Source organism: Camelus bactrianus, chromosome 7 (assembly GCF_048773025.1).
Source record: "Camelus bactrianus isolate YW-2024 breed Bactrian camel chromosome 7, ASM4877302v1, whole genome shotgun sequence".
NCBI classification, from domain to species: Eukaryota; Metazoa; Chordata; class Mammalia; order Artiodactyla; family Camelidae; genus Camelus; species Camelus bactrianus.
In genome coordinates this window covers 88,112,887-88,139,652 of record NC_133545.1, presented here as the reverse complement: position 1 = coordinate 88,139,652, position 26,766 = coordinate 88,112,887, and the positions used below count along the sequence as shown (strand labels likewise).

The following is a 26,766-nucleotide window of genomic DNA, read 5'->3' as shown; positions in this document are numbered from 1 at the left end:
AATGCCCACAGATAAGGTGGAATTACTGAAACTGAAAGCAGCCAACCAGCATATATTACTAGCAAAAACGGTGCTGCTAGAAATAGACTCATGGACATAGAAAGCAAACTGTGGTTAGCAGGCAGGAAAAGGGGGATTAACAGATACACATTAATAAATATAAAATAAATGACAAGGACCTACTATATATCACAGGGAACTATATTCAATTTCTTGTAATGAGTTGTACTAAAAATAATCTAAAACATATGTAGATACATATGCATATGTTTATAACTGAATCTCTGCTGTACTTCTGAAACTAACATTCTAAATTGACTACACTTCAATAAAAAATAATTTTAAAAAATAAGTAAAAATAAAAGCAACGCCATTTAGAAAAAATAAAAGAATACTCTGATCCCCTTAGCTGTAGGTGCTGGAGAAATCTGGTTACAAACACCAAGTCCACCGGGTCACTCCAGCACTGGCTGTCACTCTTTCTGACCATCAGAGAGTCACTTGGCTTCAGTGAGTTTATTTTCTCTTCTGTGAAAGGCTTCAGTTGCAACTAACGATGTATAGAATCTCATCATTCACAAACCCAACAATTAAAGAGGACTTCCCATGGGCCAGGCTCTGGAAATATGAAAATATAGGGTCCGAGATATATTCATGGGTAGAAGAAATTTATGCCATAAAGACATTAATTCTTCTTGCTTTGATAGACAGATTCAATACAATTCTGTTTAGATTTCCTACCAGAGTTTTTATGGGTAACAAGATAATTTATGGTCAGGAACAACCAAGAAACTTCTTTAGAACCAGCACTGGGAAGGGGTGGATAGGTCATTCATTTCCACTGGTCTTTCTGAAGTGATGAAAACGTTCTGGAATATTAATGGTTGCACCACTGTGAATATGCTAAAGCTGCTGAATTGTAGCATTTAAGTGGGTGGACTTCATGGTGTGTGAACAATATCACAAAAAAGATGTTAAATGAAAAAATATTTCTTGACAATTATTTTTCCCTCTATACAACTAGTCTGCCCCACAATTTAAGAAGAACAAAAAAACCAAAACAAACCAAATTTTGCCAGGAGCTCTTTAGGACTGCAATGTCCCTGAGTCTCCAAAGCCTCTGGTGGTGCTGTTCCTGTTAACACACCCTAGCTGGGCTGGGCTAGTTAGGGACTGTAACTATCTTTTTAAGATCGAAGGTCACACGTTTCACCCTGGGAGAGGGAAGGATGGAGGATGTCACAGCCTCATGCCTTCAGCTCATTTTTAACTGAAACAAGCCTTGCTTTCAACACTGTAATCCCTCTCACTATAAAAACAGTGACATCATCAAGCATCGCCAACAAAACACGTGAAAGTGTTCAAGGTACTTACCTGGGGCAGAAACACTAAGGGAGGAGAAGGAAGCTCGCTCAGCACTGACGCTCCCTTTTCCCGACTCCACCAGGAGAAGCTGGGGTTCACAGCCGGAGGCTTTCAGCCCGGGGAGCAACGCCCACACCACTGAGCTGGTCCCAAGGTAGCGGGAAAGGGAGAGGAGGGCAGCCCCGGGGTCGCGGGGCAGGGAAAGCGGTGGTGGGGGACGCGGGCTGTATCCCCGCTCGGAGGCCAGCCCCAGCCCCAGCCGCCCGCCCCCGTCCGTGTCCGCAGAACCCGCCCGCCAGGGACATAGCCCGCCCAGGGGCGGGGACGGGCCGGCAGCCGAGGTGAGGCAGCCCGGGAGGAGAGTACTCGCAGGCGGGAGAGGGGAAGGGGACTCCAGCCGCGGACTGAGGGAAGCCCGGCTGGGGCGAGAGGCGGCAGGTGCACACCTGGCCCTGGACAGCTGTGGCCGGGGCGCCGGGGCAGGAGCTAAAGTCCAACCGGGCGAAAGAGCTGAGAAGCCTTTGGGGCCAATCCCCGGCTCCTAGGTGCAGCTTCCAACCCTCGGTCCAGCTGGCACCGACTACACATGCGCAGGAGGGCCAGCGATCCTCTCTGGGTTCTGCGAGAGAAGGTGGGGAAGCGAGGGACGGAGAAGATGGGAGGAGGAGGGGAGAAGGGGAAAAGTGGAGGGAGAGACATGGACAGGAGGAGCAGAGAGAAGGCAGGGATCTGGAGTGTGGAGGAGAGTATCAGAGATGGAGAGAGATAGTTTTAACTCTGTGGGCATCCTGAAGGAGGCAGCAGTCCTGCCTCTGCACACTTCTCTAACCCTTCAAGGCCCGCAGCACATATTTTACCTACCTGGACCAGCCCTCCACCCAAGGCCTCTGCAGGACCCCTACGGGGATCACACCCGTTGCCCCCAAGCGGAGTTGGGTTTCCTTTTGCTCTGGGAACCAAGCACCCGCAGGTGTTGTCGCTCAGAACTACCTTGGAAAGAGTACATATTCCCCTTTTACACGCTGGGACACAGGCAGGCAAGATCTCTGCTTTACCTCCACTGTCCCAGGTGTTGTACTGGCGGGGAGCGGGAGGTACAAGGTCAGATCCCAAAAGGAGCATACTGCCTGAGTTTTGGTGCATAGTCCCCATCCTTCCTGAGTAAACCACACCCCACCCTCGGGGAACCATCAAGGGCACACAGTATGTCCCTGGGTGTGGGATAGCTGCCCTCAATTCCAGTGCCCAGCTTGCTAGGAAGATAGGAGTGTTACTGAGTCTAAATTCATTCTCCTTAGTGCAGGACAGGCCAGTAAGTTGGGAGACCAGGTGTTGGGGCATGGAATAGCAACTTTCTGAAGACCTAGATGGCAAACTAATGTCCTGGAAAACCATCTCCCCAAGTCAGAATTCAGGCTCCTTTCCTACGAGCTTGGTTTTTGCAATCTTCTTGATGTAGTAATTTTTTCTTGTTAGAATCCTTTCTTCTTGCAGCTATCTGCCTGGGTCAGATCCCTGTAAACCTCCAACAAAACAAACGTTATTTTCTATTATGTTACTTGTTATCTTTATATGAATGGAAAAGTGTTAAATATCCTTAAAGGTCAGAGCATTCAAAATAGGCTCTCCTGTATATTTTAGGCCCTAGGCAACATTGTTTTACAAGCAAGATGAAGCCTTGGAGACAGAGCACAGGGTTAAGTCAAAGGAACAGATCTATTATGGAGTCAGATTTGTTCTTTTCTATTACCAGGGCAGAAGACACTTGAGGATTTAAATCCCTTTAAGTTAAAAATAAGTAATACTTTAAAGGAATTTACATACATAGGTCGGAATGTGCATAGCATATCTGCAAAACACACAAAGGATTGTAAACAGTGGCATCTCCAGGGAGGGCTGAAAGAAGAGAGGATGAGGGAAAACTTCTTTCACTTGTGTATTTTTGTGCTCTGTTTGAAATTTTTTAACCACATGCATGTATTTCTTTTTCAGTTAAAAAAAATGTGTAATGGAGCAAAGGAGTAGCAAGCTCAGCAAATACAGCAGCCATGGAATCACTGAGCCATCACTTTTGATTTCGGCCAGGAAGCATTTATTGACTCTCTCCTATATGCCCAGTGCTGTTTTAAGACTTCTTTTATTTTTTTTCATAAAATAATAAAGTGCTATTCCTCACCCCTGCCCATGGCTGGTGGAAAACCAACTGAGTTTTTATTGAGTTGTTTTCCAATAAGTAGAGATCAGTTATAAACAGAACACAACTTCAGGGCAAAAAAGGCGGAGTGGTTTTCCAGCAGGCCAGATAGCTATGAAGGGTTTTCAACAGAGGCACACAGAGGCTGAGAGAGAAAGCCTCCAGGACCCTACAAAAAGCTGCCCAAACTGCCTTCTCCATGGCACTACTGAAATAGGAAAGAAAAAATCTGACTCCATATTAGATCTGTTCCTTTGACTTTAACCCTGTGCCCTGTTTCCTAGGCTTAGTCTTGTTGGTTCTGCACCTTTTGTAAAACAATGTTGCCTAGAGCCTGAAATATACAGGAGACCCTATTCTCAAGGCTCTGACTTTGAAGGATATTAACACTTTTCTATTCACATAAAGATAACAAGTTACAGAATAGAAAACAACATTTGTTTGTTGGAGGTTTACACGGATGTGACCCAGGTGAAGAGCTGCAAGAACAAAGGATTCTAACAACAAAGAATTCATACACCAAGTTTGCAACAACCAAGCATTCCCACTTCCCATTTTTAATATAAGAAGAGCCTGAAATCTGACTTGGGGTGATGGTTCCCCAGGACATTATTCTACCACTTCTCAGCTGGCTTTCCAAATTAAAGTCGCTGTTTCTTGCCCCCAAAACCTGGTCTCCTGATTTATTGGCCTGTAATGCACGAGCAGAACAAGCCTGGACTCGGAAACACAGACATTGAAAGTACCCATTTGGTATATTAAATGACCTGCTTCTACTCATCTTCCTGACGTTTTATTCTCTTGACCACTCCTGCTGTGTTTATGAAAAACCTGTCATGTGGACACATTTCCACCTCTAGCCACTACCCTTCCAGGTAAGAACTGATGCCAAGAAGGCAATGGAAGTTGCTAGAAGGTATTACCTGGAAAAAATAGAGCAGAAGTGGGTTCTGGCTGATGTTCAGGAGCATGCTGGAACACCTGACAAGATGTTATAAGTACGGATAGACAGCTGGGCACCAAAGGAGAAGCTTCTAAACTTCCATGAGGGACTTGTTGGATAGGAAGGAAACGTCCCAGACTATAGCTCGGATCCCACCACGAGCTTCCTGGGCGAGTCTGGGCAAGTAATTTAAAATCTCTAGGCCCGTGCTGTCCAACATGGGAGCCACCAGCAACATGCAGGATTATGAAGTTATTCTGTAGCCAGACAGAATTATAAAAAGACATTTTATTGCAAAGGCCCAGCAGGTATAATATTTAGAAACGTTATTGGTTATCTTGACCTAACGAGATATTTTTGTATGTGTAGGTTTCTGTGGTTTGTAAGGCCTGTGACTAATGATTCCGTTACAGTGAAGTATTTTGAAATTATAAGTTACTGGACACAGTACCCTCATATCACAGTTGAAAAAAACTGATCCACATAAGCAAGGTGATCTGACTTATTAGTTATGAGCAGGGGCTCTGGGGCCAGCCTGCCTGAGTATAAATTCTCACTCTGCCTCCAGGGGGTTCTGTGTGAATCTTGGACAAATTATTGTTGTTTTTGTTGTCATTGTTATTATTTGTGCCTCTTTTTCCTTACCTTTTAAGTAGCGAGGAATATGTAGACTCTATCTCCTACTGTGTTGGCAGGATTAAATGAGTAAACGTCTGTGCTGCCCACTTCCCTGGGTTTCAGCATTCTCCAGGCAATCAGTGCCAAACTCAGAGGCATTCTCCACTGTCTTCGTCAGTCTGGGATGCTGTAACAAATTACCGTGGGTCGGGTGGCTTAAACAACCAGCATATTCCTTATGGTTTGGAGGCTGAGACTTTCAAGGTCAATGTATCCTTGAGAGGATTGCCAGCTCGAAGATGGCTGTCTTCCCAATATCTTCATATCCCAGAGAGCAGAGAGAAGCAAGCACTCTGGGGGCTTGTATAAGAACACTAATCCCATTCATGAGGGCTCTACTCTCATGACCTCATTTTATTCTACAAATCACCTCCCAAAGGCCCCACCTCCCAATACCATCACCCTGGGAGATGGGGTTTCGACATATGGATTTTGAGGGGATGCAAACATTCAGTCCACACATCGGCTAAGTCTCCCAAACATGCAGTCATCAAACCTGTAGCTAATTTCAAAGTAATATTTATGTCTCTCTGCCCATTTCCATTCCTACATCCACTATCACTGAAGCCCTGTTACATTTTATTCCTTATTTTTCTGGTAGAGATTTAATTGATTCCTCTAACTCCAATGCTCCCCTCGCTCCAGTCTGCTTAACAGCCCTGCCAGGTAGGTCTTCCTTAAAACACCTTCCCACTTCACCTGGTTGTTTTTTAGTTGTAAATGTCAGAATCCTCTCCACACCCCATCCTATACCTTTAATCCGTTACACTATGGCTCACTATGTTATTTTCCTCTTACCAATGTAAGAAATTTCTATAAGCTTAAGAGCTTAAACCAGCACAGATTTATCAGCTTATGGCTGTGGAGGTCAGAGATCCAACACAGTTCTCATTGGGCTAAATTCAAGGTAGCAGCAGGGTTCCTTCCTTCTAGAGGGTCTAGAAGAGAATGTTTCCTTGTTGTTGTTGTTTTTTTCCAGTTTCCAGAGGTCACCCACCTTCCTTAGCTTGTGCCCCACGACTTCCTCCATTTTCATGGTCAGCAGCCTTTCTGAACATTGCTCTATGGCTACACCTCCCTCTGATTTTAAACTCAGCTGGGAAATGTCCTCCATTTCAAGGAACCCTGTGATTACATTCAGCCCACCTGGACAATCCAGGCTACTCGCCCTATTGTCTCATCTCAGGATCCCCTTGTCCCATCCCATTCAGGCATTATGAATGTGGCTGTGACACTCACCTTGTGTAACATTTCCTCTCATGAGCATTTTATGGTTCAAGGCACATATGAATGACTTTTTGTTTTTCTTCCTTAGCCTTTCTACATTCAGTATGTCTGGTGAGATTATATGAATCCTTTTTATTTGTCCCCCTGCACTAATCTTTAATAATGTATCATGGGTTTAAAATGCTAACTGATAGACAATTTAGAAGACAGAAATCCTCTAAGATTTTTGTCCTAAAATATCTGTCATGCATTTTGCCATGTACAGTAACATGTCACAGGTGGCTACCCTGTGGCCGGGGAGGGACATGATTCTGCCATCACACTCCCCTCATTCTCACCAATGTGCTGATCACCTAACCAAGGACCTATGCTCCCCGCTTCGCTCACTTCCTCCTCCTTTCCATTGACTACCCTGTTCCCATCGCTTCCTTCATTCAGCACATCAGGATTTCATGACCACATTCTTCTCTAAATGGAATGGGTATCTTGAATCTAATGTCTGACAACTCTTCTTACTGTATATGCACACACTGACCTGCACATAACCCCGTCCAGCTATTTATTTTCCTAGAATCTCCCAGAGGAATCAGTTCCATGATGATGGTGATGATGATGATGATACTGACAATGATGACAGGGACCTCTCAAGGATTCTGATAAAGAGGGAATCAATAAAGGGAGGGAATCATTGAAAAATTGCCCCAGAGACATGCTTAAATGTAAATAACTGCTATAGTGTTTAATGAAATTGACTAATATTTAACTATTTTTAAAACTTTATATCACTGAATTTAAAATTTTAACGGGAATTCTCATTCACCAGTAACCAAGATTCAACTCTAGGACCAAAGTCTAAGGATTTCAATCTTCTAACAAATTGTCCACTAGCCTTTTAAACACGTGATCCTTTTAAAAAGGTTAGTGCTGGGCTGAAAACAAGCAGGATTCTTATAATCTCACCAGACACAGTGAATGTGGAAAGACTAAGGAAGAAAAACAAAAAGCCATTCATAACATCTTGAACTTCACGTTGCTCACAGGAGAAAATGTTAGCCAAGGTGAGCGTCACATCAACATGACGCCTGAGTGGGATGGGGAAGCTGATCTTCCTCATCAGACATTTATCCTGATTTGTTAGATGCCAACACAGTTTCCTCATTGGATTTGCTTCTAACAAGTATGGAAGAATTTACGTTCTACCAAAAGCAGTCTAAACATTTTCCCCTGCTGTCAGGTCTCTGGACTGAATGTCCCCACAAGAAGGACATGAATATGTTTCATAGGGAATTCTTCCTGAGAAGCAACAGGATTTTCGAGGGAAGAACTGCAGGCCCCCCATGGAGGGCTGGAGGAGTGCTAGAGGGGGCACTGGAAAAAGAGCAGGAGTGAGTTCAGATACTACCGCTCAGGTTGCCAAAGACAGCTTTGCTATCTCTGAGGATATGACATTCTCCCAAAAGTTCCATGAGTGAAGGTACCTGTGAACACTAAGCAGGTTGTTAAGAAACAGCAGCACATAATTTGCGTCACAGCTCAATTACAGTGTGTTTTGATATTTGGAAAATAATTAGCCCATTTTCCTTTGAAACTGCAGCAGTAGCAATAGAAATAAAAAAGGCTGAGCCGTCTTGGAGACAACAATCAATAAACAATTCTAAATCTGCAGGATTCCTTGACGATATGCAAGCAATGAGCTAGATGTGTGCTGCAGATACCTCTTACTGCAGGGCTCACTCCTGCAAAGCATAGAACTAGTTTTCTCAGCAGACAGAGGGAACCAAGTCAAGATTCCAAATCTTGAGAGATTTACTATATGGCAGGAAAGATCACACAAGTACATCCAGCCAAATATGAATAAATGTAATCAAATATTATCAAATGTGATTGGAGCACAGATGAAACAGGAATTCCTTTCACCTGGGATCTAGAGAGACTTCTTCAGAAAATGTGGCTTTGTAGATGGCCAAAGACATGGGTGGAAATTTGGCAGAACAGGATGTAAGGAATTTTAAAACTGATTCTAAAATTCATAAAAAATTCAAAGGATCCCAAATATCCAAAACAATTTTGAACAAGAAAAACAAAGTTGGAAGACTTGCACTATCTGATTTTCAGCCTTTTTTTTTTTTTTAAACTACAGTAATCAGAAAGTATGGTGTTGGTGTAAAACAGGAAAATAGAATAATGGAGCAGAATAGAATGTTCAGAACTAAACCAACACTTATATAGACAATTGATTCTCAAAAAGAATGCAGTGGAGAAAGGATCTTTTCAACAAGTAGTGCTGGAAGAATTAGATAGTGATATGCAAAAAAAAAAAAAAATGAACTTTGATCCACACCTCACAAAATATACAAAAATTAAGTCACAATGGATCATAGATCTTAATAGGAAATCTAAAAGTATAAAACAGCTAGGAGAAAAAGCATAGGCTTAAGTTTTATGACCTTGGGTTTGGCAAATATTTCTTTGCTATGACACCAAAAGTATAATCTATTTTAAAAAGAAACTGATAGAGTGAACTTTATCAAAATGAAGACTCTTCAAAGCTGTTCTAAACACTGCTAATCAAATGAAAAGACAAGCCATAGACAGAAGCTATTTGCAGATCATATATCTGATAAAGGTCTCTCTTTGTATCTGATCCAGAATAAAGAGGTCTCAAAACTCAATAATAATGCAAACACCTGAATGAATGAATGAGGCCAGAAAACACACTTCAGTAAAGATATCCAGATGGATAATAAGCATATGAAAAGATGCTGATTAAAGATGCCATTAGTCATTAGAGAAATGCTTTTAAAAACCACAGTGAGATACTAGTACACATACATACAAGAATGAATACGATTAGAAAGACCGACCTTACAAAGTGCTGGTAAGGAAGTAGAGCAACCAGAGCTGATACACACCACAAGGAATTTACAATAGTACAACCATTTTGGAAAAGTCTTTAACAGTTTCTTTAAAAAAGGTAAATACCTATCTACCATATAACCCAGATATTCCTCATCTGGTGCTTTAGAAAAGAAAAGCATATGTCCATATAAAGACTTGTAACCAAATATTCACTGCAATTTTATTTATAATAGCTCAAGTTGTAAATAACCCATGCATCCATCAAGAAGTAAATGGAGAAACAAATGATGGTCTATCCAAACACTGCTCACAACAAACTCTTCAGTAAAAACTCAGCACTAAACAATACTCTGCTATAAGAAAAATAAGCTATTAATACAGCAACACAGATGACTCTCAAAATAATTACACTGAATGAAAGAAGTCAGACAACATAGAGTAGATACTGCATTAATCCATTCATACAAGGATCTTGAAAATGCAGACCAATATGTTGTGATGGAAAGCAGATCAATGGTTTCCAGGGTAAGAGATGGGGAGGGAGGGAGGGACAACAAATGGCAGGAGAGAAGCTTTGTGGGTGATGGGTATGTTCACTCTCTTGAATGTGGTCATGGTTTCTTGGGGATATACTTATGTCAAAACGTATTAGCTGTACACTTTATACGTATGAAAATTACTTTGCCAAGTATACCTCAAAGCTGTTTTAAGAAAAAAGGCAATTCAGTCCTGATCCACCTCAGCGCCTGATTGGAGCGACATGATCAGTCCCTCACCCTGTTTGCCTAACAGGAAGGTAGAAAACCTCTCACGGAAAATAACATATGGATTTTTCATTTGCAATGTCTGCCATGTAATAAAGAATTTCAAGACATGCAACATGTCAAGACTATATAACGGATAATATGAGAATAAGAAATATTAGACAAAGGATGCAAACCCCCAGGTGATGTAGGCATCACAGTTACCAATAAAGGCTATAAAATACTTTTAATATATTCAAGAAAATAAGGAAATTATGGGAGAATAGACAACAGGGTAAAGACTTTCACCAGAGAAATATACTGGAATGAATTTTTAAGAGAAATCAAACAGATACTCTAGAACTGAAGCTTTCAGCTCTGGAAACAGGTAAACAGAGCTAATTAGGATCCCTTTTAAGTAAAACTTTCAGTAATGCCGGGTAAAATACAACAACAAATGTAACACAGAGCTAACTATGGAAAGAGAAGTTCCCAGGTGACAATACAAAGAGGACACTTAAAGCCCAGAGTGGTAATCTTGTGAGCTGATGCCACCACACCCTGGAGGGAAGGGGTTTTAATCTGCACATAAATAGAGATACAATGTCCATTTAGGAAAAAGGGTCCATTCCAGATGTAGAAGACTCTTCCTTTATATCTATATAGTCAGAGACAGAGATGTAAAGTGGCAGCAGAGGTCACAGTGACACAGGGCCCTGGGCCAAGGAGTGTGAACACCTCTGCAAGCTGGGAAAGGTAGGAGGACGAATCCCTCCCTAGAGCCTCGGTGTGGAATGTAGCCTTGGCCACACGTTGGTTTTAGCCCACTGACAATGACTTTGCACTTCTGCACAATAGAACAGTGAGATGATGAATGTGTATTGCTTTAAGCCACTGAGTCTGTGGTCCTTTGTTACAACAGCAAAAGGAAAGAAACTCAGGAACCAACATGAACATGAACCCCAAGCTGCCTGCTGTGCTGGCAAGAAGTTCATTGTCTCTGAACCTGGGGGAGTCTCCTGTCTTCTGGCAGCATCCACAAACTACCTCATGCTAACTTGACAGCTTGCAGAGGGTTCAATCTTAACCCTGCACAGTTCTTGATATTTAGTTAATAAAAATGATGGTGTCATCATGGGTAATTTTCCATCTTTTAAATACCCTTCAGTCCTCTAATAAAGCTACCTCTAATTGAGAGACAGTGTAAATAGTTTTCAAACTTCATAATAAATAACTGTGGTTTTATTTGGTTACTTAAATTACGAGTAATAATATTCACATTAGTAAAAGTTATTAAATTCAACATTGTTTAATGAAAATATCATTTCTTTTTGCATGAACATGTATTAACTACAATAAATGTTCCATGCTTTGTTCTACGATTTACTGTTAGAGCCTTAAAGAATAATATTTTCCTCAAAAGATATTATGGCAAAGGGATTTCTTTTGGTGGAACAGTTCCTACATCAAATCTGGTGCATGGCTCAGGCCACTGGGAACCTAGAGATGATAGATATTAGGAGGCATTATAAACACAAAATGATTTTTAAAGGAATTAAACAACTGGATGTGTGAAAACAAAGAATCTGAGAATATTCTAGTGAAATAAATGTATTTTTCAGCTTAAGCAAGACACTGGGTGAATAAATCTAAAATGAAAAAACCACCCAGAGATCAGCAGTGAGTCATGCATGCAGTGTGACTGATCAAAACCAAGTTGTTTCCAAACCAGTGTGCAGGCTTGATGCCTTCATGAATCAAGTCTGTGTGGCACCAGGCCATCTCGAATACATGTTGATGAGGTATTTATAAGCCCTTCACCATCCCAGCACAAAGCCCACACATGAGCCACAAGACCATCACCTACACATCTGCAAAAGACACAGCATGGTGAATAGCACTTTTCTTGTTCAGTAGCCGGTGGCAGGGCACTGTGAGCAGACAGAGATACAGGGACACAGAGACACAGAGGCACTTCCCCTCACTCAGCTGATAACCTTCCGTGCATTCCTGGGGACAGGATTGTCATAAAATGCACCATGGATTGATCCTCCTACTAGGAAAGGAACGGTAGGTCTGTCCTCAGGTTGGAGCAAGGGTGGCCGGAGGATCTCAGAAGAGCTGTTTCAGCACAACCAATAGAAATGTCTGCCACCGTGACCACGAGAGACAGGTCTCCTGCCATCCCGGTAGGCACTTGGGCTCCTGACAAAAGCTGGGCTCAGTAAAGGCTTGAGTAGAAGGCACAGACCTGAGGGATGCCCCAGCAAGAGACAGGAGGTAGGGCCTGGTTTATACTGCTCTGTGTGTATCCCAGCCTCATCCGAATACGAAATCAGAAATTTGCAAAACAGCAGAGCTGGGATGGATCATCTACTCCAGACTCCTCACCTTACAGTTTAAAGGGTGGCAGCCCTGGGAGGCAAAGCAACGTGCTAAAGGCAGAGCGTGGAAGTGGCAGCGCCAGATGAAAAGCACCATGGCAACCCCCGTTCAAGGCCGCTGACACTGAGGACGGGGCCAAGGTTTCCAACGAGGAGAATGAGACAGTGTAAATACTTTGTTCCCCCCAAAACCCCAAATGTTTACCAAGGCACAAAAACTCACCTTAACTAGCTCTCTTCTGAGGGGGCTCTCTTCTGTCTCCGTCTTTCTGTCTGTCTCCATTTCTCTCTCTCAGACACAAACACATACAATTTTGTGAAAGGGGACTTCCTGCCATACAAAGACAGACTTCACATCTTCAGAGAAACACTTGACAAAGCACATTTCCAATTCAAGTCTTTGTGTGAGGTCTGGGCAACTGGCTTATTTTCTAGAACAATAGGTGGTTCCAAAATCAGGAGATCATCTTCCCCAAAGGAAGAGTTCTGGTCCGTGTTGATGAAGCTGGGGGTGTCACATTTCATGAGCCCGTTCGGCTCCTCCTCTGGCCACCTGCTGCATCTGATGGCTTCCTGGAGCCGAACATCACTGTCAAGGGCTATGGTTGGGATACCAGCTTTGGCCTTGTCCAAGCGGTCCACTTCATTGACGTAGCAGTGAAAGAGGGACCTAGATTCGTCATTGTGCTGCCAGAGAACCCCTTGGGCACCAGCGGTCTTCCAAAGTCCGACACAAAGCTGTTCAGTCTGAATCTCTTTTCGGGAGACTCCGCATTGCAATAAAGAAAACCAAAACAAAAGATCGCTCACACTCTAGCTCGGTGACCTGAAGACTTATAGTTTTTGATATCTGCTGAGAGCAAATCCCTGCACAGAGCATGCTGACAAGCACTGGAAGTGAGAGACATCACTTTCGAACACATACAATTACACCCAAGGCAAAAGTCTCGTGAGGGCCCTTGGACCATCCTGAAAAGACATCGCTCCCTGAGAATCCTCAATACTGGTGCATCGCACACCAGTGTTTCTCAGTGGGACACTCAGATCATCTTCATCAGAATTAGTTAAAGTGCTTCTTAAAATGCAGAATTCTGGGGTGCACACCCTCAGAGTCTCCAGAATTAGGGACCGGCAGTCTGTATTTTCATAGCCACCAAGATCACTAAACATGCTCAGGTTTAGCACCGCGGTCTACATCGGGTCACCTGAGCATCGACAATGCTGTCTCATGGGGTGGGGGGGTGCCATGTGTGTCAGTGTGCTGTCCTACCCACGTGTCTCCCCTGATTCTCAGAACTGACAGTGCAGTCCCATTGGGCAAGAAATACCACCATTTCACAATGCATACGCAGGGCGCCTGACTGACAGATACAATCAGTGCTAGGAAAGGGGACAAAACTCAGGTTCCTCATCGCTTGTTTCACTTACTGTGGGACAAATGATCAATTCAAGGGTAATAAATCCGTGTATGAGTGAATAACATGACTCTCGTTAGTCCCACGAGTGCCTGGAAGAGCGAGCCTGGGCACACTGAGAATCATAACAGCCCATCTACTTAATTGTCATCCTCCCCAGATTTATGTAAAGGTTACTTCCACCCAGGCCGTGACCCCTGAAGGGCAAGAATCATGTCTGAACACACTCTCAAATCCAGAACAGAACCTGACAACAATTAGGCTCTGGGGTCTGTGTTTAGCGAGTGTGGAATCTCAGTGATGCCAGCTCTTAGACCTTGCCTTCCCATCCCACCCCTCACGATATGGCCCTTATGACCAGCTCTCCCGGGGCTGGGGCCACGGAACCCATTTACAGGACTGGAAGAATCTGATCATGTAAACCATCCCCCAGATTATCATCAAGAGTCACCTGCATTCCAGGGATCAGTAATCCCAGAAGCTTTGCAGTTCAGGCAGGTGAGGGATTTTTATATCAGCTCTGTCTTCTACTGTGACTGCCTGGGTGACATCAGACAAGGAATTCTCAAAAGCCTGAGCTTTTCCTTTCAGGAATAATCTAAATAACAAATCTCGTTGACCACTCAACAAGTGTGATGTGAAGATCAATGATTTACACAGGAGTACAACATTCACTAGGTCATGGATTTAGAATCAGAGAAAAATCATTTGAGAAAGATTGACAGAATGTAGCTTTAATGCAAATTTAAGTATTCTTACCTTTCAGTAAATCATCTTCTTCCCCAACTTATCACTTCACCCAAGTTTAAAAGATGTTTGAGAACAGGGATCGGTGTGCCAGCAATCTGGGACGCAATAACCTAAAATGTCACCTAGGAAAAAGAGGGGAGTAACACATTTTTAAAAAGCATGGTGAGGATGGCGGGGCCATCCCCCAACTCCAGACTAAGAAGCTCTAAGTAATAGATTTCCTGCCTGCCTGGGGCATCAGCTGATGTGAAAACCCACCCAGAAACCTCACTGTCCAGCAGCTCCTCCGTAAAACAGGCTACACTTTCTCAGAATTAAGAATTGGGGCCAGTAACCACTTCGCTGAAGAATAAAGACAAAGAAGAAGAAGAGAGTTCTGCCCCTCCCCAGGGGAGAGCCCAGACCTTGGGCTGCATGCACTGAGCCTACCTCCCAGGAGAAGGATAAACTGGAGAAGGGAGTCCTGCAAAACTGGGACAGCAAATGTTGAGATGGGAACAAATTGACCGGCTGGCCAGGGACAGCCCCCTCCGTCGCTGCCTTGGCGGCTGCCTCCGCCCCCTCAGCACATCCTGCCCACTTCCGGTGGTTAAGCTGTCAGGGAAACAGTGCTTTGCGACCTGGGGCAACAGAGGCTGCCCCCAGGCCAAGCTGCGGGGGAAATGGGATCTAAACCACCAGCTCCCAAGCGGCAAGCTCCATACCCCCGCCAACAACCCGCCGCCCCCGCAGCCTACAGCACCCCCGGGGCAATATGTCCTGGAGAAGGGTGACCCGGGAATGAGGGGCAGCAGAGGCCACCCCCACGTCAGGCCTCCAGAGAGATGGGAGCTTATCCTCCAGCCCGCCAGGGGCAGACCCCCCTCCTCTCCAACCCCTGGTGTCACCGCGCCCACCTCCCAGGAGCAACCTGACCGGGTGTGGGGTTTCAGGCTAATCTTGGGCGGGAGAGGCCGTCCCCAGGCCAGGTCAGGGGAGAGGAGAAGAAGTGGCCCCATTAGGCGGGGCAGCCGGCCGTCGCAGCTGCCTCTGCCCCTCGACAGCATCGCGCCCGCCTCCCAGGAGCAAGCTGACCTGGAGACGGGCATCCGGCTTCTTGGGCAGCAGAGTACGCCCCCAGGTTTGGCCGTGGGGAAGAGGAGAGCAAATTGACAGGCTCCGCGCTGCAGGTCCTCTACCCCTGCCGTCGCCTCCCCCACACTTTAAAGGCACTTCCCAGGGCGCCCCTCCCCCAGCAGGCTAAATGGGACAGGTGTGTCTGGTGATCTGAGGCAGGAGAGGCCACTCCCACACCAGGCCATCGGGGAGACGGGAGCCAATCCACCAGCTCCCCAAGGCAGCGCCCTACCCCCACAGCAGCCACCGCTCCTGCCCCCTGACCTCACGGTGGTCGCCTCTAGGGAGCAGGCTGACCTGGAGATGGACGTCCGGCGATCTAGGGACAACAGGGACCGCCCCCAGGGCAAACCACGGGGAGAAATGGGAGCAAATGGACCGGCTCCATGGGAAAACCTGCCGCTGCTGCCACCACCCCCAACGTAACACGCCCGCCTCCTGGGGCCAGGCTGACTAGGATACACGTGTCTCTTAACCCAGGGCAAGAGACACCGCCCCCAGGACAAGCCGCGGGGAAGATGGGAGCAAATGTGCCCGCTCCCCCGCTGCAGGCCCCCGACCCCCGCCACCCGTGCACCCTGACTACCCTGCCTCCCGCCCCCAGCAGGCAAAGTGGGAAAGGGTTGTCCCGGGACCTGGCGCAGCAGAGGCCGCCTGCAGGCCACACGGCACAGACATGGGAGCTAATCCTCAAGCTCCCCCGGGGCAGCCTCCCTATCCCCGCAGCCACCACCTTCCCAGCCCCCTGACTGCGCCGCACCCATCTCCCAGGAGCAAGCTCACCTGGAGTCGGACCTCAGGCAAATCTCTGGCGGCAGAGGTCGCCCCCAGGCCAGGCCGCGGGGGAGAGAAGAAATGGAGCAGCTCCCTGGAACGGACCCCAACCCCCAGCCGCCGCCGCCGCCGCCGCCTCCCAGGACCAAGCTCACCTGGAGACCGGCGTCCCGCCTCTACGGCAGCAGAAGCCGCCCCTGGCTCCGCCGCGGGGGAGAGCGGAGCGAATTGACCGGCTTCCGTGCTGCAGCCCCCCTATCCCCGTGGGCCCTGCACCTTCACCACACCGCCTCCACTCCCCACTCAGCTTGCTGAGTGGGACAGGTGTGTGCAGCGACCTGGGGCAGCAGAGGCCGCTCCCAGGCCCGGCAGCCGGGAGAAGGCAGCTATTCCATCAGTTCGCCAGGGGCAGCCCCGCTCCGCCCCCTTGCCGCTGCCACCGCCCCCTGACCTAACCGCCCCACCACCCAGGAGCAAGCTTACCTGGAGTCCAACATCTGGCGAATCTCCGGCGGCCAACACCCCCCCAGGCCAGGCTGCAGGGAAGAGAAGAAATCGACCGGCTTGCCCGGGCAGCCTCCCACCCACCGCCGCCGCCGCCGCCGCCGCCGCCCCCTCCGCCACCCCAGACCATTGCACTAATCTCCCGGGGTCAGGCTGACTGCGAGGATGTGCACTTGCCTTCTGACCCTGGCCACGTGCCTGAGCACCTTCCTGCACCCCTACACTCCCTGTACCTCTGCACCCCTGCCACTCTCTGCCCTTCCGCACTGCCTGCACCCCCGCATCCCCTGAACTGCCTGCACCCTCCACAGCCCCTGCACCCCTGCCACCACTTACACCTTTGCACTGCGTACACTTCTGCACCCCTGCTTGTCCCACACACCACCTCTTGGGCCTGTGGCAGAGTCTCTGCTGTTAGACCAATGCACAGGAACTCACATCTTTGCCAGTATATGATGCATCAGTGGACGTCTGGGGTTGGCTGCAGGAAGGTACATGTTCCCGGTCACTAGCCTGGGCCACTAGGGTGATCTATGTGAGGTCACCCAGGACGGGCTCAGAGATGCTGTTCTCTGGGAAGAGAGGAGTTGAAACCGGTCTTGAGGGCAGAGCTGTGCTCACCAGGTCGTCCACGCTTCATGTTTTACACAGGGCTTCGGAGAAGTGAAATTGATCCGGCCAAGTAAGACCGGCCTGCTGTGCGCCCACCTCAGTCCTGGGCTCTGAGGCAGACCGACTGGCTCCCACCATCAGGACACAGTTTGGGCACCTGAATGGACCCTTGGAGGCATCCTATCACTTCTCAGGAAGAAGTCTGGCTGCTTCCACCCTATGGCCCTCCCTCCCACTGTGCTGGCCTCAGGAAGGTTCCTTATTTGGGGAAGAAGGCAGCCCACCCCCTACCCCACCCCTCACCTTTCTCTAACCCAGGCTGGTGCTTTCTCTGCCCTTCAGAGTCTGGAAAGCCATTTCTCTTCAGGTATGTCCCTTCTGAGATGGACTTGCTTCCACTCAATTCTAGGCGAGGATGCACCATGGAATGCACTGGGTAAGAGAACCAAAATAAATAGTTTCTTCTGTGAGGTTTTCTGTTTATCTACTGGGGCTGGGCTGTGTGTAGTTTGCTACAGCTATTCGTGCGAGAGGCTAAAGCCACCCGTGTGTCCTTGTTTTCATCTCCCCGCTGTCTTTGGGTTTTCCCTAGACACTCCTGAGACATTTACTTCTTTTAATTTTATTCCTGTTATTACACAGGGGCCCTACTGACATGGAGGTAAGGTGTTGGGGGAGCGGGACAGAGCAGGGCATTTGTAGTCCTGTGATTAGTTCTCATTGAGCCTGTGCCCTGAGCTGTGACCTCCACAAGTGTGTCTCTTTCCCCCACCCCAATTTGGGTGACACAGAAGGTATTTCCCTTCCCCCAGGTAGGTTAGGCTCTGGTAAAATAATTTCTCATTTTAAAAAAAAAAAAAACACAACCCCCCACAATGGAAGAGAATGTTCTGGGTGTATTTCAATAGAGCTATTTTTTCCTTTCCTGGCAGGAACCATGAGGAGTTTTCCTATGATCTTCACTCTGAGAACAGGAAACGGTCCTGGAGGTAAAATGCATGAAAAAGAGCAGGGGGCCCCTCTGACTGGCCCCCTGGAGTTGTCACACTCGGACTTCCCCACGCTGAGCCTCCAGCTGGCCTCAGGGACCTGTTAAATCTGCCTGCCCCCGGGGTTCTTACAAAAGCGGGTTCTGCCCTGGGAGCTGTGACTCTCCAAGCCTGCCCGGCTGCCTCTCTGTGTTGGGAGCAGCTTTCCCCCTCAGTTTTCTTGTGGATCTAAGAAGAGCAGTGGGTTTGCAGCTCCCTCAGCTCTGGTGTTGTTTTCAGGACAGAAGGAGCAACTTCTGAGCTCCACACGAGCTGGACCAGAGGCTGGAAGCCTCCCCTCCTCTGCCTCCATGCAGACAATCAGTGGTTGTGGTTCTGGCCGAGTTTCTGAAGATGTGGATTTAAACACACACATCCCAGCCCCCACAGGAGCACACAGTCCCATAAATCCCTACAACTTCCACTGGTAACTACGGAACTGATGAGGACACGGGTTTCGGGGCTGCAGAGGCCTGACTGCATGACTTTCTCCGTGGCCTATTAATGTGGTTGTTATGGGCCTTGTCTGAAGTGGCTTGCTTACCGCACCTGGTACATGGGAAATGTAAAATAAGTACTAGAACCTCCACTTTTTCTCCCTCTTGGGCCTTCCAACCTAAAAAGTAATACGTGAACTCAGACGGCCTAGTCACCACAATGAGGTCCGACCAGCCCGGCTCTCCTGAGTGATGGACACTGACTTGCGCATTAACTTGGAACAGTAGGGGAACCGCCTTCCTCTAACTGGGCCTCTCCCCACACCAGGCACGCCCTCAGCTGAGAAGGGGCCAACTCCTCCATTGAGGTGTGTGCTGGTGGCTTCAGTGTGACCTGGCCCTGCCGGGACATGAACCTGCAGTGAGGTGGAGTGTCAGGAGGAGGGGGGGTCCCTGCTGGGGCAGCAGGGGGCCCGGTAGCACCCTGCGCAGCCTGGTGCCTGGGGCTCCCCAACATCTCCTACGGCCCCCGGGTCGGCTCTGGTCTGGGCCACTCCATGCACCCTCCCAGTATCTTTTCATTAAGTCCCTTTTTTGCTTTTATCAGCCAGAGGTGGCTTCTGTTGCTTGTTCAGTGAAACAGTGCATCAGGAAACCAGACTATTTCTAAGATCAGTAAAATACGAACTTTGGTCAGCTCGCCGGGCAGACCGTGCAGCACAAATTCCCGCACAGGGCTGTGCAAATGCCTTACGTGAAGGGTCCTCATCATCTGTCTTCAGAGATACAGAAGCTCGTGGTTCAGGTAAAACCTCAGGGAGGGATTGAGGAATCCAAAGCTGGTTGGTTTCAAAGACTAACCGGTCAGACCAGACCCCTGAGCTGTGGTCAGAAGCCTGGCTCAATGTCACGCAGACTCAGCACCCTAAGTGTCCGGTGGGGCCGGTGCTGTTTCCTTTACAGGCTCTCGTTGGGGAGTCACTGTAGCCCCTTACACTCAGCAGGGAATCCAGCCCTCTTAGCCCCCACCCTGAGTGTCCCATGACACAAATCTCGGGAGTGTTTAATTTTCATCTTTGTTTAGGAGGATGAAGGTGGGGCAAGAGGAGAGATAAATTCACACTTAGTGACACCAAGTCACAGCCAGTACCTCCTCCTCGGAGAGCTTTGTGCTCCCACAGTGGTGGCTGGGGGGCTGGGCAGAGCCCCTCCTCTGGTCACAGAGGGACTCACTCCTCTGACTGCAACTGATGGGTTGGACAACCAATCCAGAGGGGACAGAGCATCTTTCCCGGGAATTTGGAACTGACACACAGAAATTAATTTCACTCATCTGGGGATTGGGAGGAGGGTGGGAATCAAATGAAACCAGAGCAGGAGAGAAAGTTACAAGTGAATGAGAGAGAGACAGAGAGACTGAACTTGTGAGAGTAAATAGTGTGAAGGAAGGATAACAATCAGGGCACAGAGGAATTCCAGCTCCTGGCTGTCTAGTGTGTCCCAGCCCATCAACAAACCTGCGGGATGGTTAACATCATTCCAGTTTTGCAGATTAGGAAACAGGCTGAAAGAGACGGGGGTTGGCTTTGGGTGCACAGTTAATTTAATTGCCACTGGACCCCTCACTTCCCACTGCCTGAAGGCACCATGATCCTCACAGGGACCCTGCAGTGCTGACAGCCTAGCACCCTGATCAAAGGGACCCTGCGGGAGTGGGAACCTCTCTGAGTTTGGAGAGTTCCCTGCACCGAGATTCCATGCATCAGCCGGCTCCCGCTCACCCCAGGTTAACGTCTCCCCAGCTGTGTAGTACCCCGACCCGCTTCCCTCCCTGCCAGGCACCCCCGTTCTTACCACCGAGTGTACTGCAGGAATTCAGGCACAGGGATGCCCAAAGCAACACGAGCCCACCGGCTGTACAAACAGCAGACTCCCAGCCCCACCTGGGCTCCATGGGGATAGTAGGTGTCCTCACCTTTCATGTACCTAAGGCAATCTGTTTCTTCAGCTGGAGGCTATAGAGAAAAATAAAAGGTCCAAAACATTGTTCAGTGAGGAATTCCTCCAAGGACCTGACTTCAGAGTCTACAACCAGTTGTGCTGGCCGCTCTTACCCCCGGACTTTGGGTGAGGTGGATTATTGATCAGCACAATCGCCGGTGGTCCAGCTCCTGGGCTTGGCTGCCCAGAGGGGGCTGGGGGAATGGGTAAGGCCAGGGCACTCAGGAAGAGCACAGAGGACCTGACATCTCGCCTCCGCAGTTGTAAACCCTTCCCCAAATCTCAAGGCATCGGACAGAGTGCAGCCACCACAATAATGAGATGTTCCCATCTCTTCACTCACTCCTGTTGGTTCACTTACGTGCTGAGCATCCACTGGGTCACAGGACATGACACACAGGATGGCCGATGGGACAGGCTTGGTACTTCCCCCTGGATCCTGTTCAATCTGATGGAAGAATGATCACTCATAAACGGTTTCTCAAAAGGATACATAGACAGGAGACAAACTGCAGAGTGAATCAAATTTTAAAATATAAATGAAGATCCCCCAGTCTCCCCGCCTAAGGTTAACAGCATAAAGAAAATAGATCTTGCCTTTGATCACCAAGGAAGTGGTCACCGTCTCTCAGGAGGAAAGGAGAGTTAATCTTTGAGCAGGACACAGAAGTGCTCCATCGAATTGGACCAGGACCTCTGCTTTCATTCAGCAAATCTGTATAAGCTCCTACTACTTATGGGAATCTAGTAACTATACCCATTCCCAAGGCTCTTGGGCTTTATTAGTCAACAAAATAGACACGACTCCCCATCACTGGGGGCTCAGAGTTTTAGCAGAGAAAACAGGCAACATGATGGGGGTAGCAAGAGCTTGGGGAAAAATAAGAGTGATATGAGCAAACTCAGGTGATGGTGGTGGGGTGGGAGGCAGGCAGAAGGGAATAAGGCAATCCTGGCAGATCTCAAGGAGTTATGAACTTGAAGCAGAATAGATCCGGAGGAAGAAGGAAGAGCCGGAGCCAGAGGCCCCCAGAGTGATGGGGAGAGTGTGGGCGGAGAGGCAGAGCAGGCCGGGTCCTCGAAGACTTTGGGACGACTTTGGCTCCTAATGGAATGGTGACCCTTTTAGTGAGTTTTGATGGGATGGGTGATGTCCAATTTATGCTTTTGTTTTGGGTTTTCTTGGGAGGAGGTTAATTTATTTATTTTAGTGAAGGTGCTGTAGTTTGAACCCAGGATCTCATGCATGCTAAGCATGCACTGTATCACTGAGCTACACCCACCCCCTCAATGTATGCTTTTAAAGGCTCCCTCTGACTCTGTGTGGATGAGATTGTAGAAAAGCAAAGATAGAAGAAGTAGGCTAATTGGTGTCCAAGAAGGGGTTGAAGGTGGCTCCTAGGAGGGTGGGGAACAGGGAGTATGTGGTTAATGAATTCAGAGTAGCCAGAATTTTCTAGCAAGCTGGATTTGCTGTCTGTGTGTGTGTAAGAGAAAGAGAGAGAGAGAACATGGTTCCAACATCTGGACCTGGAAAATGGGATGGATGTCCTCTCCATCCACAGGGGATGGGACAAGATGGGGCTGAGCAGGTGGAAAGGGGCTGGAATCAGCTCAGTTCTTCAATGTCATGATTAAGGAGTCTATTAGATATTGCCACAGAAATGCCTAATAGGTAGAGGAGTCTGGGGTTTTTTTCTTTCTTTTTAACATTAAAAAATATAATTTAAATGTATTAATTTTATTATGTGAATGGATTTGGAATTTTATTTCATGCCAAGGTATATGTTATAATAGCCAAATGGAAAATATATCAGAAAAGGGGAGAAATGAGGGCTTTCACATAAACTGACTGTCCATAACGTAGGTAAAATTTCAATGAAACAGTCTTCAGTGCAAAAACCTCATCTTGGTGTTACATAAAATTAAATGAAAAAGGACTATGTTGATGTATCATTATTTCATGTTACATAGTAGCCCCAAACAAACACACTGTTTAACTATGAGGCTTGTAGAAATACTATTCACTTTATTGACATAAATACAGAAATGCAGAAAGGTTCTAAGGTAGAATAAGCATCTTAGTGGAAATAATAGAGATCTGAGCATTTCACATGATATGTATGGACTGATTCAAAATTTGGAAAAGTAATTTACACAGTAGAACATATGTATGAATGTGAAAGCAAGATGAATGAAAGAAAAAGAATATGAGTATCAGGGAGAGAGTTCCAAATGGAAAAGGCCATTCAGGGAGTTTTGGACAAATCGAGAAATTGATGGCATGTCAATTTCCAAGTCTGGTTGCTTCCACCAAAAGGATAGCAGTGAGATAGAAGAGAGACCCAGGACCCAACTCCGAGGCACATTCGCAGTAAATATTTGGAAAAAAGTGGAGACGTTGGCAAAAGACCAGCCAGTGGATCGAAAGCAGAGCGATGGGCTGGAGGCCAAGTGAAGCAGGAACACGGGGGAGGAGAAATGGAAGAGCTGGGTCAAATGCTGCCAAAGGGCCACGCATGATGAAGACTAAAAACTGACCACTATATTTAGCAACGTGGGGTCACTGATGGCCTTGACAGAGCAGTTTCCATAGAGCGAGGGATCAGGGGGGAAGCCAGAGTGGGTGCAAAAGGGAATGGCTCAAGAGAATATGCAGACAGTGAGTTTAAACGACTCATTAAAGATTTGCTGCAAAGACATGGGGTGGCAATTGGTGGGGGCCAATTAGAGTCAAGGAGTGCTGTTTGTTTCTTTTAAGAGGATGGACTTTTATATACTGATAGGAGCCAACTAGCAGGAGAACAAAATAGATGAGGTAGTGACAGAGAGGATGGATGTGGGAGTGACAGCCCGGAGAAGATTGTATGGATGGGCCCCCTGGCGACTTTTGGATGATCTGGCTTTCGATGTCACCTGTAATAAGAGGTGGGGCAGCGAGAGTGAGGTCACAGACATCAGAAGGCGAGCGGATGTGCTGGGAGTTGCTGGTGAAAGTTCTCTTCTGTTGGCTTCAGTTTGCTTGGTCAAAGTAGAAAAGTAAACTTACCAGCTGAGGGACGAGAAGGAAGAGTTACTGGAGTTATGAGCAGAAGATACAAAAGAGCCTTCAGGGACAATGGGACAGTGAAAAGAGCAGAGGGAGACGGGGGGAGTGTGCTCCCAGAAAGTTACGTTTTATCTTTGAGGTCCCCAAGTGTTGGATGTGTGATTGCCCTTAATGCTGTCTATGAAATAAAAATTGAGTATGGTTCAGGGAAAATGCTATTTCATTCTAAGAGGCTGCCTGTTTCTCAGGAACGGTCATCTTAAACTGCAAACACTACAAAAATGTTGAAAAGAAGAACTTGTGTACCCAATGACCCACTATTTTCTATAAATTTGGTTGCTATTTAGTTCCCCTATCAATACCACAGAACCGATACTGCCTAGGATGGAGATACATCGATGCTTAAATGGAAATGAAATCTGTATCTTTTTCCTAAACTCCATGGCTTCCTTAACATCCCATTCCCCTTGGAATTTAGGGGTGTCCGGTATAAGAAATAAGAAACAGTTTGAGAAAATCCCGGCTCAGAATTACACAGCACAACCTCAGCTCAGAAGTATACAGCCATAAAAATGTTTAGAAGCAAAACTCCATAACTACTCTTAAAGAATTTTGCAAACCTGGGCCTGGGCAGATGTTTCCAAACTGGAAAGGTACCCCAATCAGTTGACCGGTACGGGAACCAGAGGCTGGTCAGCCTTTTCTGTAAAAGCCAGAGAGTAAATATTTTCAGTTTTGCAGATCATTTTGTTGTAACCATGCAGGTCTGCAATAAGAAAGCGAAGAGCACTGGGAGACACGAAACAAATGGGCATGCCCACACCCTCCCTTCCACTCAGGGCAGCTTCTCTGTGGTGGGGAGCTTTGCCACAATGACTTGTTTCTTTGTTTCCATTGGTTTCTTTGTTTCCACCTTACTGCTCAAACTCAGAACTTCAAGTGAGCCTGGTCCTTCAGCATCCATGCAGAAAGAAGGCTGAGCGGGGGTGGGGATCCCAACTGACAGAGAAGAGAGATGGCTTGTCACCATGACATGAGACAATCACACCTTCCGGGGTGAAATGGAACAAAGATAAAGGAGGGGCACAGCAGTGGGACCCCTGGGTCACCTGCCAGGCTTGCTCTCCCTCCACGGCCACCCTGGGGGCCTGGGTGGTGTTGGAACTCAGCTACAGTGATTAGGCTGAGGGGACTCAGGATAAAGGACCCTCCGTCTCCACACCGGGTTCCAAACGCAGCCTCTCTAAGTCTACCCTCTGAATTTCTGGAACTCAGCTGGAAGAATACATGATCAGGCCAGACCCAGAGCCCAAGCCAAACACGACAAGGGTCACGTGGGGTTGTAACCCCGTGCTCAGCGGTCGGGGTCTCCTTGCAAATCTGCAGAAATCCCTGTTCTGCCTCATTCCTGGGAGAAACCCCACATCTCTTCCTGCTCTGTCTGTTCTTCTCTTGAGGCTATTGTCCTGGAGGGATGCAGAGTCCTTGAACCTGTCCCTCCAAACGTACATAAGCAGCCTGTTCAATAAAACAAATTATGCACTTTTTCACATTTGCCAGTTTCTTGATTCCAGAAAGGCTGCGGGACTCTTTCTCACTGTCTCCTGTGCCCCCACCACTTGGTGGTCCTCTCCTCATGGAAACACGATTTCCCACAACTGCACCCTGCCTCCCAGCTTGTCAGAGGGGAGTGACCCACAAAGACACAGGTGTTTGTGAGGATCCTGTCCCCCAGCAGAAAGCCTACTCCTGGAGCCACGGACAGGGATCTGGCCTCCTGAGCCGCTCAGCTCTAATTGAAAGCCTAAACTGGGGACCCCGAACATTGCTGACTGACTTTCTGAGTCACCTGGGCTGGAAGGGCCTGATTTTTCTTTCCAAGAATGGATGTAGCACAGCCTCCATTTTCAGGGCTGACATTCATGACGTATCTAGTTCCCCCAAATGCACCCCAGGAAGGAAAGGCCCTTCCATCCCACTGGTTAGAAACCCAGCCCAGGGGAGTTCCGAAGCACTGCATTGCTGTCAGGTCCAGCATCCCTGCAGAGTGGCCCCTGCCCCTGAATGAGCCCCTTCCCTGGGCCTTCCCTGCCTCGACATGACCACACCCCAGGTGGTGCTGGGGAAGGCAGGGAGTGCAGTGAGGGGAGGAGGGAAGCAGAGCCCCTTGCTCTGGAGTGAGGAGACCACAGAGAAAGGCACACACCACCCCGACCCTATACCCAAAACTCTTAGCCCCGCCAACACAGGGGCCGCTCTGCGCCCTCTCACCGTTGCTCTCCTGTGAGACTGCACCCAACCCGACATCTGGCACCCAAGCCCTACCTCCCCTCTTATGACAGATCCCGTCTTCTTGGAAACTGCCTAGCAGCGCGTATTCAAGGCCGGCAGCGGGCCTGGCGGATCTGCACTTCAGGTGCCCTACCTGGCCAGCCGTGCGTGCCTGGGCTCAGTCCTCTATCTTGCCCACCGGTAGCCTGGGTCCACGTCCGGTGCAAGCGGAGGCCACGGAGCCCAGGCTGATCCCCACACACGGACAGGTGAGGGTGCCCCCGCCCCGCTGCCCCACTGCCCCGCCCACTGGTGGCAGCAACGCCCCAGGCTCCGGCCGGCGCCACCTGCAGGTCAGGACTTCCGGGCGGCCCTGCCCTCCCCGGCCCCGCCCAGCTGTCCCATAAGCCTCCCCC

General features: G+C 47.9%; 1 protein-coding gene across 6 annotated transcripts; it reads right to left on the bottom strand.

Moving 5' to 3' along the window:
• Positions 1-1,779: 1,779 nt before the first annotated feature.
• Positions 1,780-26,674, bottom strand: LOC141578212 (uncharacterized). Of its 6 annotated transcripts, none has more exons than XM_074367823.1 (15): positions 26,505-26,674; positions 24,700-25,078; positions 23,947-24,082; positions 21,392-21,478; positions 20,884-21,044; positions 20,547-20,593; positions 17,868-17,996; positions 17,391-17,433; positions 16,932-16,984; positions 16,458-16,645; positions 14,988-15,152; positions 14,568-14,680; positions 12,617-13,160; positions 5,148-5,307; positions 1,780-2,094 (listed from the first exon to the last, which is right to left on the bottom strand). In XM_074367823.1, exons 3-12 carry the CDS (start codon positions 23,986-23,988, stop codon positions 14,669-14,671), a joined length of 927 nt encoding a protein of 308 aa, XP_074223924.1. In that variant the 5' UTR covers positions 23,989-24,082; positions 24,700-25,078; positions 26,505-26,674; the 3' UTR covers positions 1,780-2,094; positions 5,148-5,307; positions 12,617-13,160; positions 14,568-14,668. The 6 variants fall into 6 exon arrangements, with proteins under 6 accessions (XP_074223924.1, XP_074223925.1, XP_074223928.1 ...); XM_074367824.1 differs by lacking the exon at positions 1,780-2,094 and adding an exon at positions 4,536-4,759; XM_074367825.1 differs by lacking the exons at positions 1,780-2,094; positions 5,148-5,307 and adding an exon at positions 11,234-12,517 and having other exon boundaries at positions 24,700-24,782; positions 24,903-25,078.
• Positions 26,675-26,766: the final 92 nt, after the last annotated feature.

Bases quoted from the DNA above. Each gene is read 5' to 3' on its own strand.
- LOC141578212 (XM_074367823.1), bottom strand. From the start codon at position 23,988: ATGTCTGTGACCTCACTCTCGCTGCCCCACCTCTTATTACAG. The intron at 16,646-16,931 runs GTAAGCTTGCTC...CGGCGGAGCCAG, and splicing joins CGCCAGATGTTGGACTCCAG to GGGCGGCTTCTGCTGCCGTA. The intron at 15,153-16,457 runs GTGAGCTTGCTC...TTTCCCTGACAG, and splicing joins TGCCTGAGGTCCGACTCCAG to CTTAACCACCGGAAGTGGGC.